The following is a 17,456-nucleotide window of genomic DNA, read 5'->3' as shown; positions in this document are numbered from 1 at the left end:
TTTGTATACCCAGTGGAGCTGTTTGATTGTCATCTTGTTTGCAGAGAGTTCATTGTGCAGAGTTGGTTTGTTGAATAAACATTGGTATTAGGCTAGCCTATAATGCGCAGAAGCAGATTTGTATTTTTTTTTTCCTACTAATTGAGCATGCATTTCCTCACGAAACCACCTGTTTGTGCAAACCTTCTGGGGTGATGATGAGCTTCATCGATGAGAGTTCGTCAAGAATGACGACTGCACCACACAGCGTACGGGTTTGCACTGAGCACCTGTAATTGAAAAGACGTGATATGAGAAGGTTGATAAAGTGAGAGCGGATGTCTTTTAGTGGCTGGACACAGACAGTATTTTGGTGAGGTGATTTTGGTTTTAACTTTTTTTAAGAAGCTGACTGATTTAGCTTATTTTAGAATGAGGGGTTAAGAATGAGACTGCGTTAGAATCCCAGATATAGACTACAGCAAGTCATTAGCTGGGATTCCATCCAAATAATTTGCATATTTTAAGGGCATTCATGACAATTAGGCCAAAGAAAATTCGTCTCTGTGCGCGTTTCCAGCCGGGATTTCCTATTCAAATGGTTTTTAAAAAATCGCATTAAAAAGTTGGCTAGAAACCCAGCTATTCAGATATAATAGCCTACACTGCGCTGATCGAGTGGAAGCGGCAGATCCTATGATCTTTTGCGGGTGAACATAGCGAACATTCACTCTACTGTGACGGGAAATTCACTTTGTAAGTATGTTTTTTTTCCCCCTTTTCTTATTTCTGGACGTATATAACAACCGCAGTATATTGGTGCAAAGAGCATATGTTAATGCTTCCTCAGCGACATTGTCAATGACTGTCATATTATGGAACAGGTGTGAGAAGGAAATAATGTAATTTTGAATACCATGAGATCACTTTCATTTGTGGTGTGATGTTGTTTGTGTGTTTGTTTGGTCGTGGCTAGCTGCATCGTTTGAAAAAAAACTGAAATATCAAAACAAGAATTTCTATGTTTTTTTTTTTGTATTATTATTACACTGATATTGCACCATATCTAACTGGCGACGGCATCCATAATGGTTATTCTAATTTGAAGTTAATCTGTCAAGATTGTCCAACATCAAATGGTTAACCATCTCAATTCGGATACAGGCTGTTCGAGTGCACAATTACTGAATATTTGATACACCCACCAATTAGAGCAACTATAGGTGACGAAGTTCAGGATTAGAGTAGTTTTATCTTTATCAGGAGACCTATCAATGCTGTTCTGAAGAATACAGAGTGATTCAGGCAGGTTAGAAAAATATGAGACTGAACTCTGCTTGAGCACAATCTAACAGCAGGGGAGTAGATGACTCAAATCACAGCTTGGCCGTTTACCCTCCTTCCTTTACTGGCTGTTAAAAAAAATGATAGTCACTCACAAAGTCGATGAAATGATGGGTCATTTTGGCTTTATGCAGCAAGTAATCATTTACATTTGCCAAATGACAGTGAGTCTGGTCCGGGATCAGGTCCCTTGCAACACTCTAAACGCTAAGACAAAATGTTTATTCACCAACATGCACCTAGCGGTCTCCGCTAATGGCCAATTACGTTTGTGCTATTTGAACTGTCCCACTTTCATTAACGAAGCTCCCCTGGCTGTTGTAAGAATTGGTGATGCAACATCTTTTATTCATACATTACATTTTCCTTTTTTTAAGGATAACTAGAAGAGGTCAGGTGTCTGACCAGCGTGACCGGAGCTGTTTGTTAGGTTTTGAATGCTTTCATGATGTCCATTTTCATGAAAATCAAGTAATCAGGTACTGCACAATGGATTTTTTTAGTGTTACAGACTGAGGTCAGTATTCTGCACCAGAGTAATGGGGCATCGGGTGTTTAGCAATCATATTCAAGGTCTGATGGCCACTACATGACCTTTCATTTCAGATTCAGTGATTCACGCCTCGGTCTTCTCACGAATATCGCTCCAAGTGTCTGAACAGGTATGCAACAATAAAACATGTTTTAAGACTTGTATTTCAAAGACATTCTATGAGAGATATGACTACATTTAACAGGTAACAAGATGGGAGACTCACGATCATGCCAGATCTACTATCATTCATGTGCCTAGACATTTCATTGTCCACATTTCTAGTAATATTCTAAAAGCAGTAAAACGAAAGAGTTTTCTAATCTTGACAAAAAAAAACAACAACATCAAATCACAAGGGCAAAAGCACAGGCACTAACAACATAACACATTGACGATAACAATATGCAAGCGAGTCAGTCAGAAAAGGGAAGCACTAAACAAACCATTCCACCTTACTTGCATCATCTTGCTGCTCCTCTCAAACATGCCCATGAGCTTTACCTTATTGGAACTGAATGCCAAGAGAGTCACTCAAAAAAGACAAGGGAAATATTGGCTATGTGAAAGGAATATCTTTAAGGCTAAACATTTCCATTCCCACTATTCTCCCATGGGCCTGGCAGAATGGACTGAGAAACTAAATATTGCCAACTGAATCTTGAATGAAATGTAGATTTTTAATGTGTATATAGAGTGCCTTTACCATACAGTGTGACACATTACAGTTCATGTTACTGCTTGAGGCACAAAGCTGCCTGTACAGAACCTTGAATGAAGAGTGATTTTGCCAGTGTCAATAACACAATTAACCTAATATGTTGATTTCCCTCATTGGTATTTTCATAATTGTGGGATCGTGTCATAAACAATAACCCAAAATAAGCCTCAGTTGCTGGCATATCCTTTGACCAACAGACTGTGGATAGTCAGGCTTGCTATAAAAGTTCTATGTTTGCAACAAGACACAGGAATCAGGTTGATCTCTCTTCATGAGTAAAGTCCTGTGAACACTGGTCATTCAGTGTGAAATGTTTTCACCGGAAACCATTTGACCGATGGTTGTAGTTTAAAACTGACCTTAACAAGCTTACAGAATGAGAAGCTAATAACAGTGGTTGCCCTAGAGTTATAAGACAATTGCTGTTTTCGTAAGTGACCTTTTGAGATCAACAAAAGAACAGTGGAGATGAGACAGTTAAGCTCAATTAAGAGTCAGTTTCTATCCAGCCGCAAGCTACACGCAATAGCTCCACCTCTCCACAGGGGGAGCTACTGCATTTGAGCTACAAGTGAATAAACCATATTTATTCAGTTCTGTGAAGCTGTGTCCTGGACTGTTGTGCTAAATATTCTGGTGCTGTATGTCCGCAGGTAAAAGACTCATTCAAGTATAATGGCGGAGACTTTGTATTTTCTCAATGTGTCTGAGGAGAACAGATCTGCTTGGGACACCTCCGCCTCCTCCTCTTTCAGCGGACTGGACAAAGTGTTTGAGCTCAGGCCCCTCTTCATCCCTCTGTACACCATGGTAGTCCTGGTGGCCTGTTCAGGCAACCTCCTGCTGCTCCTCCTCATCGGCTTCAACAAGAAGCACCACAGCACCACCAACTTCCTGATCGGTAACCTGGCCTTGGCTGACCTGGTCATGTGTATCTTCTGTGTTCCTCTGACAGCCTCCTACGCCTTTGACAAGCGGGGGTGGGTGTTTGGCCACTTCACCTGCCACTTTGTCACCCTCATGCAGACCGCCACAGTGTTTGCTGCTGTCCTTTCCCTGATGGCCATAGCGATGGACCGCTACGTGGTCGTGGCCTTCCCCATCCGCAGGCGAGCAGGGCGCCACTTCTGCGGCGGGCTGGTGGTCACCATCTGGGTCTGTGCCTTAGTTATGTCCACCCCGACTGCACTTCACACAGTCTACCTGGACCTGAGTGCCACTGGCCACCAGATGATCATCTGTGAGGAGTTCTGGCACGGCCAGGAGCAAGGGCGCCTGATCTACTCCTGTTTCATCCTGCTGCTCTCCTACTTTGTCCCCCTTGGCGCGGTCTCTGTCTCCTACTGCGCCATCTCCTTCCACTTGCGCAACAGAAACTTGCCCAGCCTGATGGCAGCGCTCTCTTCAAACCAGGAGAAATGGGGTCGGAAGCGGAGGAAGACCTTTCGACTCCTGCTGTTCTCCGTGCTTTGCTTTGCCTTCTCCTGGTTGCCCTTGCAGGTGGTCAACCTCATCCGCGACTTAGACAGCGACTTCTCCATCTTGGGCAAGGACCACGTGAATGTCATCCAGGTGTCGTGCCACCTGTTTGCCATGTGCTCGGCATGTTACAACCCATTCATCTACGCCTCCCTACACGACAAGTTTCTGGCTTACCTGTGCCGCCACTTCATCGCCAGGCGGAGGCTGGAGCACGTCAGGAACAGCCTCAACACCTCCAACCGGCTGACTCGACTGCACACCTCCTCGACATTGAACGGCATTCCTATGGCCATCAGCAGCAAGATAGCGAGGGAAGAACTTGCTGCTCTCCGTTAAGGTCTCACTGGGACTGGGCAGTGAGACTTGATCATGTGCTGGTGAATGAATTGTGAAATTGGGTTTTACCATTCAAATAATGCATTGGAACACGTAGGTGGGACACCTGAGTAGATATGTATATGTATGATCATATGGGTAATGTCAATATTTAGCACAGTGTTATTATGTGATTTCTAGACATACTATTTAATATAAATTATTGAGTGCAATCCACAGAAAACAGCCTCTAAAAAGATTGTGTTACGGTTCAAGGACTGCTACTGACTGAGCCAGATGTTCACCACCTCCTAAATGTAAATTGTCACTTCTACTAATGTGTGTCTGTGAACACAGTAAAACCAGATCACCTGGTTCCCCATCATTTCATGGCTGTTGTTCAGGTTCCCCTGATTTCACACAAGGAATCCATGTACTCTGCTGTGGAAGTAGTAGTAATGGTCAGAGATGGGCAAAAATACATCAAAATGTATTTTGATACAAAATACAAAATACCCCTCAAATAAATGTATCAAAATAAAATACAAAATACTGTTGCCAGAAAATGTATTTTGTATTTTAAAAATACAGGAAATACCTTTTCTGATTTTTCAGTTTTCTCACAATTTGGTATAGCAGAACATTCAGGTTTGGGCTAATCAGTGGCGTAACGTAGTAACCACGGGGCCATGTGCAGGCTCCGTATCCTTTTTTTCATGTTTGTAACCGCCGCCACCGGGCTCTCATTGCAATCTCTATGGCTTCCGGGAGGGCTATCCCCACCGTGCTTTCGTCATACGTAATTGCCAGGTAAGGACTAGGACGCGATCTGGCACTCCGCGCCTGGGCGAGACTCTCCACTTTGTGAATGAGGCGCGCCTCACCTAGGACGCGGGTCTGGCACTCCGCGCCTGGGCGAGACGCTCCACTTTGTGAATGAGGCGCGCCTCACCTAGGACGCGATCTGGCACTCCGTGCCGATGAGACTCTTTTTAAAGATCTTAGCCTACTTTAAACGTTGTTGAGATTTTTATTAGGTTGAAAGTCGGTAACAAAACAGAGACAAATAGCTACACGTCAAGCAATGTCATTTATTTCCTAAAATACGTTTTCGAATCAAACTTACATTACCACTGCACACTCACAACCTTACAGATAACGTATAGAAGTTGTACTAGCATTTGTATTCAAAGTTTACACTTTAATCTACCAAAGTACTCACCGTTTAACAATACAACTTCCACAAGTTACAGATTATCTTTGACAACATTGGCGCCCGCATGTGATTGACAACACTGGCGCACACATGTGACATCACACAGATAAATGACCATGTAGCTATTTGTTTTGTCTCTGTGAGAATGAGTAAGATCTTTAGTAAGAGTCTCAACAACGTTTATAGTAGGCTAAGATCTTTAATAAGAGTCTCATATGCGCCCGCACCCTTGCCTCTATGCAATGCGGCGAGGAGTGCCAGATCGCGTCCTAGGTGAGGCGCGCCTCATTCACAAAGTGGAGCGTCTCGCCTAGGCGCGGAAAGCCAGATCGCGTCCTAGGTGAGGTGCGCCTTATTCACAAAGTGGAGAGTCTCGCCCAGGCGCGGAGTGCCAGATCGCGTCCCGGACCTTAGCTCAAATTGCGTATAAGGACATCACACAGCTTTCATCAAGTCACATTGTGTCAAGATTGCTAACGTTCAGTGCAACAACTGAATTCGCTCTTTGAAAGAACCTCCTTTAAGTCGGTGTACTAATGAAGATAAATTGACAAGGATCAAGACAGCTTTCTAAGTTTACGACCACAACCCTGTTTTGTGAAAAAAAAATATTTAACATGAGTCAATGAGAGAGATCTGGGGTGATTTCCTTTTCGCCCCAAAAAGGGGCGGGCCATAAGAAGCAACACTTTTGGCAAATTCACTGATTCGACAATGACATTCAGAAGCAGATCAGATGGTCTCGTGGTAGAATCTGACAGAAAAAAAATCTCCTTCTGCCTAAACACTGGAAAGTAATTTGAGTATTTTGAAATACAAAATTACTCCACTCTAAAGTATTTTGATACAAATTACATTTGATTTTTTATCGGCCCTATCAAATACAAATGACAAAATACTCAAAAGCAAATTAACTAGTATTTCAAATACAAGTAATTGAAATACTGCCCATCTCTGGTAATGGTGTCATCCTATTCATTTTGAAGGGAAAATGTAAATGTATGTGTTAGATGTACATGACGTAATTTGTCTGAGAAAAATAGCTCTACCTGTAAATTTCACTTTATACATATGCTGTAAGCGTTTCAGTGGATGACATGGTTTCTATCATATATCCTATTCACCAGACCTAAAAACCTTTTTTGCTGTTCCCTTTGGAGATCTTTGTCGGAGCTTTGATTGTCAAAGCAAATCCAGGTGACAGATAAAGAATGTAATATCGATTTGACCGTCTTGCAAGAGCCCCTACATCCATAGAATATGTGGCCCAAGACCCAGATTTAAGACAACTCTCAAGCCATTTGACAGTTGAGACGTGTGTTGTAGATGAATGCAGCAAGTGAATAGGGGAAGACAAATATTTAAGTGCCTTTGAAGTGGGTGGATACATGGTTGTAGTTGCTCTGTATTCTGGCAGAGGCTTTATCAAGGACTGCAATCTTGCTGTGTTTGTTCTGACTTCGGCTCCCTAGTGTGCGCATGAAGAGAATAAATTCAGCCATTGAATACTGTTCACACACACTTAAAAAAGACAAGTGCACTGACTGACACAGTCACTTTAAAGATAAAGACTTCAGTTTATCACCTGGCAGACCAATGCACCAACAATGAAGACAGATGATAGACCATAAATTCCATCTAGCCTTGACAGAATTGGATATGATAGCCAATTACCTCATCCAGGGTTGAGGAATTGGGGTTGCAATGGACTCCAGAGGCTAGGAAAGCATTGATTATACACATTCCATCTTCTTATGCATGTCAAACACTGCGGAGCTGGAGGTGGGAATGTTATAGTGCTGAGAAGCTTGTTAACACAGCACACACTGGTCGGCTTGTGTAAGGGCATCTAAATGTCACAGAGCATCTGAACACCACCTCAGCTACGATTATTCTCACACTGCTGTTTTCTTTAGAAGAATTGATTTTTTTTTTTGGCACTGGATTATACCCCATGCTGAAAGGCAAAGATTACTGAAGCCAGGTCCCAGTTCACTTCAGTGGGATAAAATAGAATCAGTAACCGATACTGCAAATCCACTCAGAGCCTTCTGGAGACAATCATGGAAAACAAAGGAGGAAGTAAGTAACCTGCAAACTCCTGGAATTAAGGGGAAAATAAGTCATCTAAGATTTGTGGTCATATGGTCTGAGCCCTCTCCAGACAGAAGGTGATGCAGTCCAGTATTAGAAAGGTGTTATTGATTTTTCATGATCCCATCCGTGTTAATGGAAGATGAATGTTGAAATGTTTGGTTTTGCTGTAAAAAAAAATGTAAGTGTTTGTTGCTAACTTTCTTCCTTGATCTGAAATGTTACATGCACTTTATACTGTAAAGTGGTAATGTACTATATAACCTGGTCATTGTTGCAGTGTATTGTATATCCCCAAAGTAGTTGTTTAGCTTGAAATGGCTGTTGTTCAAATCATGAATACGATTAAAATGTTGATATTAAACACATGAAATAAAACCTGACTTTTTTTGTTGATTTCTATCTTAGATTTTTAATGACACATGCTACATCCCTGTATCTGATGTATACTCAGACTGGATATTATTACATAAGTGTGAGATATCACACCATGTTTATGATGCAGGTGACTTTTTATACCGTTTAAGCCTGGGCATAAATGTGCCAGACATATGGGCCTAAATGCTTTCATTAGTGGTAATTGCTTTCAACATGGCAAGCAATTACATGAAATTCAGAGGCAATCAAAGGTGTCTGAACAAATATTTATCTCTCCCGCACTCAGGTCTCCTCAACTCTAAAATCTTGCATAAACCGACACACTTTCAGTTGTTTGTGTCATCAGTGCATACATTTCCATTTGTTTGTTTGTTTGATGTTCCCCACCATACTCTTGATCTGCGCCTCCCTAAACGTACTTATGAAGAGGGATTGAAGGAGAGCGAAGGCTAAAGCTTGCTTAATGTCATGCGTTTGGACTTAATTCATGGTTACCGAGCCACTTAAGACAAACAGGACCGTGAGGGAAGCAGCCAATCAGCTGCATATTCAGCAGCAGCAGATGACTCCGTTAATTGATTATTGATCCCTGTGAACCAGAGAAAAGCCTCAGAAAAGAGAGACATGAGCCTGTGTGCTGACTCAGAGGGCGGCCTAAGGAATCATTGTCGAGGGTGGATGACTGTGGAGTGGGAAGTGAGTCAGTTGAGGCACACAAAGGGATTTACTGTATGTGCGTCATGAGGCCAAAATACAGCCTGGTCACAGAATTATTATCAGAGTTTTTATTTCTATTATAGTTCTTCAATGTCCAATAAGGATTATGAATATTTTAGGTATACTCTCACTCTTACTATATTTAAATATGTCTGTGCACTGTTTAAACACTTGCTTTATGTGCTATGTGCTATTGAGACTGACTTAAAAATGAGGGGTGACCTTGACTCAGTGGCGCAAAAAGTGGGTATGCGCTGTATGCGGCGCATAGAGGCGCCGCACCATGGGAGCGCCAAAGCGATGGTAAAAAAAAAACATGTTTGGGGTATTTTCTATATGTAGCTGCTGTTGTGCGTTTCTAAATCATTTCTGCATTTCCTTAATTTTATAACATTTTAGAGGACTAAACAGGCTAGAGTAGGCGCCTTATCTCTGAAGATTCCATAATAGAATTTTGACATAGAAGTGGGAGCGTGAGGCCGCGAAACACACAAGCAGTTCTACGGAGCCCCTAAAGAGACATGGAGGGAAGCATTTTTTTTGCGAGATCTCGCAAAAAGTATTGCGAGCTATCGCAAAAACTATTGCGAGCTCTCGCAAAGTTCTGTCCTACTTCAGTAAACCGAAAGTAAAACAGACACACAGCGTAGCCAGGGGTGCAACTGCCCAGTGTCAGGGGGGTATGCAGCAACAATTTTGGCGCCCCCCCCCCCCCCCACACACACACACACACACACACACACACGTTTTTCTTAAACAAATAAATAAATAAGTGTGCCAGACATCATGATGTATGGGCTTTAAATAATAAAGGTTTATTTTAAAGTATATCAGTCACTGCATGCCTACCATAATGGTAATGGTACGCTTTGGTGCATACAGTATACAGTATACTGTACACACACACAAAAATATATATATATTAGTAAATAATAAACAGTTGCAAACTTTAACATTATAATGATAACCATTGCAACATAATGCCTTAAAACGCAAGAGTAAGCCTGCAAATAAAGATCTTTAAAGGTGATGATGTGTAACAATCCTGCTACAAAAATATTCTAGAGTGCTCTTTAGTTGCTACTAAATAATAACACGCCGTGCCTTTGCACTTGCCCATTCATCTAGTATTGCATCATGCCAACAGATAGCCTGTATGTTTGACAGCACAGCTAACATGAACAGCTAATGGTAACCATGGTATCCAGAGTTACGTTTCCAGCTTCTTGTTAGTTACTGTGAATGCTACCAGAGCCCGTCTGCCACCTTATATTTACCAGTTGTTATTTTTGCCTCAATAAAACTGAGATGTGTCATACATGGGATTGGTAAAGTAGGGGTTTAACCGAAATAACTAACTAAGCTATACGAGTAGTGAGTTGGTTGGATGAAAGATGGATAAAGCAAAAAAGCTGTTGGGAGCTTTGGGAACAGAAAAAGAAAGAGGGAAAAGGAGAAGACACGTCAGGGGATGCGGCAGCAATTAAATAAGTGGATGGTGAAAGACAACAGGTAGGTTTTAAGGTGACTTTACGTTTGTGCTTGGAGGCTTGCAAACAATGTTAACAGACTAGCTTGCAGGCTAGCTAGCGTTTGCTAACATAGAAATGTAGCAGCCAAAGGGGGGTTTATGGCTAGCTTAAGCCTCATCAGTTAGGCTGATGATAGCTACATTTAGATTTTGGTTAAACCCCTACTGTACCAATCCCATGTATGACACATCTCAATTTTATTAAGGCAAAAATAACAACTGGTAAATATAAGGTGGCAGACGGGCTCTGGTAGCATTCACAGTAACTAACAAGAAGCTGGAAACTTAACTCTGGTTACCATGGTTACCATTAGCTGTTCATGTTAGCTGTGCTGTCAAACATACAGGCTATCTGTTGGCATGATGCAATACTAGATGAATGGGCAAGTGCAAAGGCACGGCGTGTTATTATTGAGTAGCAACTAAAGAGCACTCTAGAATATTTTGGTAGCAGCATTGTTACACATCATCACCTTTAAAGATCTTTATTTGCAGGCTTACTCTTGCGTTTTAAGGCATTATGTTGCAATGGTTATCATTATAATGTTAATGTTTGCAACTGTTTATTATTTACTAATATATATATATTTGTGTGTGTGTGTGTGTGTACAGTATATGGGCAATTCTACCGAATTGATGCAAAGTCATGTCGGATATATTTTGAATTTTTTTATGGTTTATTCCCAAAACTTTGTCCATATGTATATTGTACCATATCTAAAGTACACATATCTAGTAAAAGAACAGTCAAGTTTTATATTGTATTTCAGAATGTGTTGGAATGTTTTTCCTCTTCCAAAATTGTCACTACCGAAACATCACATTTACTTTAGTAAAAAAGTATTATTATTGACCTGTTCAGATTGTGTTTCCTTCCCTTCTCTGAGGAGTATTTTTACAAATATTTCTTGAAGGTTTTCACAATGAAATCCATAGAAATTAATTTTTTACCAAATTTTCAAGTTCAATTTATCTGTTTCGGTAGTGACTGCACTGTTTCGGTAGTGACTGCACTGTTGGATGGATGTTAATTTCTCTTTCCAAAATCATCCAAAAGGTGCTCTGGGCCGCCCTTTAGTCCACACAACACATTTATTAAAAAATTATGGGATTGAACTACTTACCATTTCATTTTGTCACTACCGAAATCATCTGGTCACTACCATATGTTTCGGTAGTGACTGTTTCGGTAGTGACAATTCTAGCTAACTTTAAGCATAAATAAAGAATTGTAGCAAGCACACGGCTTGCAAACACATCTTTGAAGAGGTGAACACACATACAAACATAAGATTTTCCATGAAACCCCAAAAGGTTTACTTAATTGAAGAAAACATGCGTTTCGGTAGTGACAATTCTTAAGGTTACACATCGATTTTCAGACTTTGGAACACATTTATATAAAAACTATGGGATTTAGCTACTTACCATTCAACCATGAGGGACAGAGATGCAGTGTCACTGCATGGTCAAAAATGCAGAGTCGTGGCTAAAACACAGGCTCAGCCAATGAACTAAAACTCTTGTGTTTCGGTAGTGACATGAAAACTAGGGACATGATTTTTTGAGTATAGTAAATTGATTTAAAAATTAAACCCACAATAAATCTAAATATTCCAAGTTCTGTTTCAACCCAATCATAAAGATCTTTGAAATTAAATCATTGAAAAAAATCTAAAAAAATTGAAAAGTGTTATTTAAAGGCATTGAAATTTAGATGTCAGGGTTGGGGACAGCTACTTCCCAATAGAAAGTACCCTAAATGATGATTTTGTATATAATTAGCTTATCACTATCTCATGTAATGCATTGGGTTTATATAGACCATAACATGTTCTAATTAAATATCTATGCCTAAATACCTAATTGTTTTGTAAATAGTTTTTATTGTTGAGGGACTGCATATTACACGAATTCGGTAGAATGGCCCATATACTGTATGCACCATAGCGTACCATTACCATTATGGTAGGCATGCAGTAACTGATATACTTTAAAATAAACCTTTATTATTTAAAGCCCATACATGATGATGTCTGGCACACTTATTTATTTATTTGTTTAAGAAAAGAAAAAAAAACGTGTGTGTGTTGCTGCATACCCCCCTGTCACTGGGCAGTTGCACCCCTGCCTTGACTATTGGTGCTTATTTGGGAACTGGCTGAAAGAAAAGCAAGATCATGCTATGTATGATTTGAACACTGTAAGTCTCACTTTTAAAGCAGTGATAATTTAACAGTGTTGTCCAAAAAAAGACCTTGTACAATATCTACTCTTTGCTTGATTAATGCATAAATTAATTAGGTGTCTGCTATCAACATCTACCAAAGAGTGAAAAAAAATCACTTCAAGTGGTTATGTGATCATGCAAGGCCCTCGAGTGTGGTTCTCCTTACCTCAGACCTCATCAATGGGCTCGGGCAGAACACACAGAGTAGGCGACAAACTGCAAGCTAATTAAGTGTAAAAGTGCCATGCCTCTTGTTCTCGATTGTTCCAATGCGCCCTTTCATCATTATTAAAAAACCAGAGAAGTGTTGTGTTGTGTATCTTTCTTTTTTTTTTTTTTCAGAGAGGCAGTGGGTTCAGGAAAGAGAGGACATACGTATTTCATAACTGCACCTGGCCTCTCTCTTCACTCTCTGGCTCAACAGTAGCTTCCTGCAAGAGAGCAAAGTTGCAAAATTTGGACCCTTATTTTACAGACCACCGGATGAGACGAGATCCAATCGGTTTGTATGAGGAGAGATAACTTGCAGAGAGGGCCAGTTTTATTCTTTGATTAGGGTGCAATTCACATTAAAAGGGTGGGAAAGATGACTTGATTTTACAAAATAACATGATTTGATGCTCCAACTCACACAAACCAGTTAGTGACAGTATTGCAGAGAAAATAGGATTCCAGAGGAGACTGTGCATAAAAATCTTGGCAGCAAGTGTGAAGAAATGGCTTTGGAAAAAGCCTCATGTTTGCAGTAAAAAGCTCCTGTAAGAAAATTACCATGACGTTATTACAAAAAAACCATAACAAAAGATTAACTGATTTCTGTGTGATTACATGGTGTCTTGAAACACCTTTATTTATCCTTTTTTAAAGACTACCACTCGACAGATGTGTAGAGACTTAGAACATGAGGCGCTTACTGATGCCATTTGTTATCATTTGCTGCCAGAATTTGCATGCATGGCCATCTCTCTACAGGGGTCCAATTTATTCCAAAATGTTCTCAACACAATTGTCTATTTCTGAATGAGCAATGACAACTAATTTTGATAAATTGCTGGCATTCTCAGGTCTGCTGTGAAGTCTCTTCAGAGTTGGTCTGTGATTTTCTCTGCACCATCCACCTCAATGTTTGTTTACAGATCAAGTTGGCTAATTACGTTATTTTATTATTATTATTCTCAGCCATTTTTCACATGTAGGATTTGATGCTGATATTTTGTCCAGCAACAATACATATAGATAGCCACGTTAATCACTGACTTCCTCAACTACGGCTGTAGTGGAGACACTCGCACACGTATGACGATGACACAAAGCACACTCCCTCTTTTCTCTCTTTTCTGTTTGAAAATTGCCTCCATTCCTGGGCCAGTTCCATTAACCCAATTTCCTTACACCGTATTGTGAGTCTTCATTTTAATAATTTCCCCCATCCCCAATTAAGGACCAGTCTGCTCCCTCTGATAAGGCTTATGCCTCGCATTGCAATTGGGCCTGATCGATACCATTGTCTCCTAAAAACAAAACAGTGAGAGGTCGTCCTCGTTAGCGACGTCACAGCGTATTTGTCAACCTGTCTCGTCTCCCCGACGCCCCGGCCAGTGCGGCTCTGCTGCGTGCCAATTAGGCCAGAGCTGCCGGGGCTGCTGGACTCAATAATCACATCAAATAGCGGCCCAGTGGCGGGAGGGCATCGAGTGCCACAGCCGGACACCTGAGACTCCATCTGTGTGGAGGGAATCAGGTAAGGAGGCGTGGGCATGCATGGTAGTGGTGGGGACGGAGGAGAGGGGTATATTGATTCAAGTGCTGAAGGGCTCTGGAGAGAGATCTGACACTAATCCATGTTCATTTGAATTGGTCACAGGTGTCAAGAGTGGTCAAATCTGTTAAATATGCCCCCCCCTTCTCCCAGCCACCGCACTTGCACACACGGACCTCATTTAAGGCATCTCTTTTTGAGGCGGTCGGAGTGTAGAAGATTCAATTTGCAAGAGCCAGATTGGAAAAATACGCATTTTTATATTATCATTAGAATGAGATTTAGCTTGAAGCCGAGTGAAGGAACTCGGCTTCAAGCTAAATCTCATTCTAATGATAATATAAAAATGCGTATTTTTCCAAATATGATACTGATAATATTAGTCTCAGAATTCATCCTCTTGCCTGCTCTGGTTTCCCCATCTTACAGTAGTAGAGCATTCTGAGGGACACATTTTTAATGTTCAACAAGTTATACAAATTACAGAAAAACAATCCATGCCAACAGAAAAATGAGTTTGATTGCGAGTACTGGACATAATGAAAATATTCAATCTAAATATGTTAAGTGTACATAACTAGAAATCAAATAGGTCATGTTTCATCAATATCCTGACATTACTCATAGTCCAGGTTTGATTGGAATGTATGACTTGACCCTGGACATTGAAGCAGAAAGTTATAAGACCACAGAGAAAGAGACAGGATTTTGAGGATTTCATAAGACAGACAGGAACAGGCCTTCCAAGCACTCAACCTCCTTCTGAGGATTACTGAAGCCCAAAAACCTCTCCAAAGGAACCAGAGGGGGAATTACAGAGGCGGAGTGATGGATCGCAGGAACGGTAAGCATGACTAACTCTATCTGAGATATCATTAAGGAAAGAAAAATATCCAAAGGAAACGCCGCCGTTTTCTGGCGTGGTCGCTGGATTAATCAACCTCCCATTCAGCACATACTCTTTGGCTGTGCTCTTCGTTAATGGGGTTAGTTATAGTGAGTCAAGCCAAATGATTAATAGATATATGCTTTTGGAAAAACCATACTGTCATATAGAGCCATCTTCAGAAATGAACAGAAACACACACACACACACACACACACACACACACACACACACACAGAGAAAGAAGGAGAGAGAGACCAAGCAATGTGGTCACAAGCCTCTGAGTCTCTGTGTTGAAGAGCCAAATGATATAGATGCAGTGAATATAGCCATATCTAAGAGTCTTCCAGGAATCTCCTGTGCTTTGTATGTCAAGAACACAGATTGGGAGACAACTTTTTGCTTAAATTACACTTTGAGCCTGGAGTAAACAGTGGATGCTTGGATTCTCTTAAAAGCTGGTAGGCCTACAATATCTTGTTTGTTTCTTTGCACTGAGTTTCCATCCAACTAATTTGCATAATTGAAGTGCATTTATAATAATTTGGCTAAAAGAAATGCTGGCATGTGTCTGTGCATGTTTACATCCGCTTGGTTTGTGAATTTAAAATGGACACTCCTTATCATGAGAAGAGTTGTAATCAGCTGTGGGTTCAAAACCTGAGAGGGTGAGACGTAGAGAGAGAGCGAGAGAGAGAGAGAGAGAGAGAGAGACAGTATAAGTTAACGTAAAAACCAGGTAGGAGCTAACAGGTCCGACCCTCAAAAGGAAATTGCCTACAGGTGCAATGCCGCTTTGAAATAAGGAGAGCAGCGATACTGAGAATTATGAGTGTACTGCATCTCATTACAGCTTCACAGAAAGTATTTCTGAGAAATGAAGACGTTCACGGTAAGAAAAAAAAAAGCTAAATCCAGGTGCTGTGTGTATATGAAAATGTCTTTCATTGCTAAAGTGCTTTCAAAAGTCGCCGATGAAAGGAATTAACATTCAACAAATGCGTCGGCTAAAAACTCAAGCAGACTTGTCTGATTGGAGTTTGTAATTACAGGTGTGATAATATGCTCAAAATGCACTCATTTGTCAAAAGGGAACGCCGGTATTTGTATCCTGTGCCCTATTTTCCCATCTCATTGGGTCCTGAAAACAAGCAGTTTTTACTTTGCCACGAATACTTGCCCCATAGGATTACATTGTAGCCTATAGCCATTTTGCGGTTACTGGTTATAGCGTTCTAACTTGCGTTAATTGAACCAATTTCGATCGGTTTTGTCCCTTGTAACAATAATTGTCCCAAAATATGTACAGAGTGTAAATAAGTTGGGAGCATTTTTCTTCCGGGTAGTTTCCATACAACTATGCCTAGCATACAGAGACCATTTCACTACAAAAATAGTTTACAAGCTCAAGAGAAACCATTTGTTTCTATGATGGCCCAACACTTTGTAGATGACTGGCTGCTATTCATATTCTGCAATACAGAGCAGAACAGTTTGTATGCTTCCCTGGTTTCCAAGCTTTAAATTGTCATAAAACGATTTGCTTAAAAATTGTAATCCCTTATCGTACGTATGCACGAACTAAGTAAGACACACAACTATTACCGTGACATTTAAAGCCTGTTAGCTGATTGAGCGGTTATGAATGAATAGCATACATATTCATGGCAGCCCTGATTACCTTTACATGGGCTGCTCTCGTCGAACTCTCTTCTCTTATCCCCCTCTCTCTTCTTCTCTTTACCAATAAGAGGGCCTTACTGAGCATCTTCAGTTAAGGGTAATAATAATGGGGAAAAAACAACAAGATTTGTTTTAGACTGGAGGAGCCTGACTGGGATGGAAGAAATTAGACGTTCACGGAAAGACTCACGGACGTTGTGTCCTTTACTGTGTACTTATCCTCACTGAGCCAGTTATAGAGCAGACTTCATGACTTGTTCCCAGAAATAATTGCATATTTTGGCCAACGGTGTTGTTGATGTAAGTGAAAGAAATTGAAAAGCTTTTCCTGCCGTGATCGTGGAAGGTATGCCTACAAGGGCAGTGCTTAAATAAGGCCTGATAATAGGCTTCAACTTGAAGATGTTTGTAGCCTATCCGTTTTGAAAAATAAATGTATAAGCGTTAATAAATATCTGTCTAAAATAGGGATGCACGATATTGAATTTTAACCGATATCCGATATCCCGATATTTACAAGCTCATTTTGGCCGATTGCCGATGTCGATACCGATATATACACCTCTGCTTTTTAATTATTGAAAAGTCT

General features: G+C 40.7%; 2 protein-coding genes across 2 annotated transcripts in view; one reads left to right on the top strand and one right to left on the bottom strand.

The window, feature by feature from the left end:
* The window catches only part of ltk (leukocyte receptor tyrosine kinase), a 304,552-nt gene that overhangs the window by 140,978 nt on the left and 146,118 nt on the right, over positions 1-17,456 (bottom strand). The window lies entirely within an intron of this gene.
* prlh2r (prolactin releasing hormone 2 receptor) lies at positions 3,252-4,394 on the top strand (the record flags this gene model as incomplete). The annotated part of the gene is made up of 1 exon (XM_080849766.1): positions 3,252-4,394. The coding sequence occupies one exon, from the start codon at positions 3,252-3,254 to the stop codon at positions 4,392-4,394; it is 1,143 nt and encodes a 380-aa protein (XP_080705892.1).

This window comes from Sprattus sprattus (assembly GCF_963457725.1).
Source record: "Sprattus sprattus genome assembly, chromosome: 13".
In the NCBI taxonomy this organism is placed as follows: Eukaryota; Metazoa; Chordata; class Actinopteri; order Clupeiformes; family Clupeidae; genus Sprattus; species Sprattus sprattus.
The sequence above is the reverse complement of the archived record's forward strand: the minus strand, read 5'-3'. Positions and strand labels throughout refer to the sequence as shown.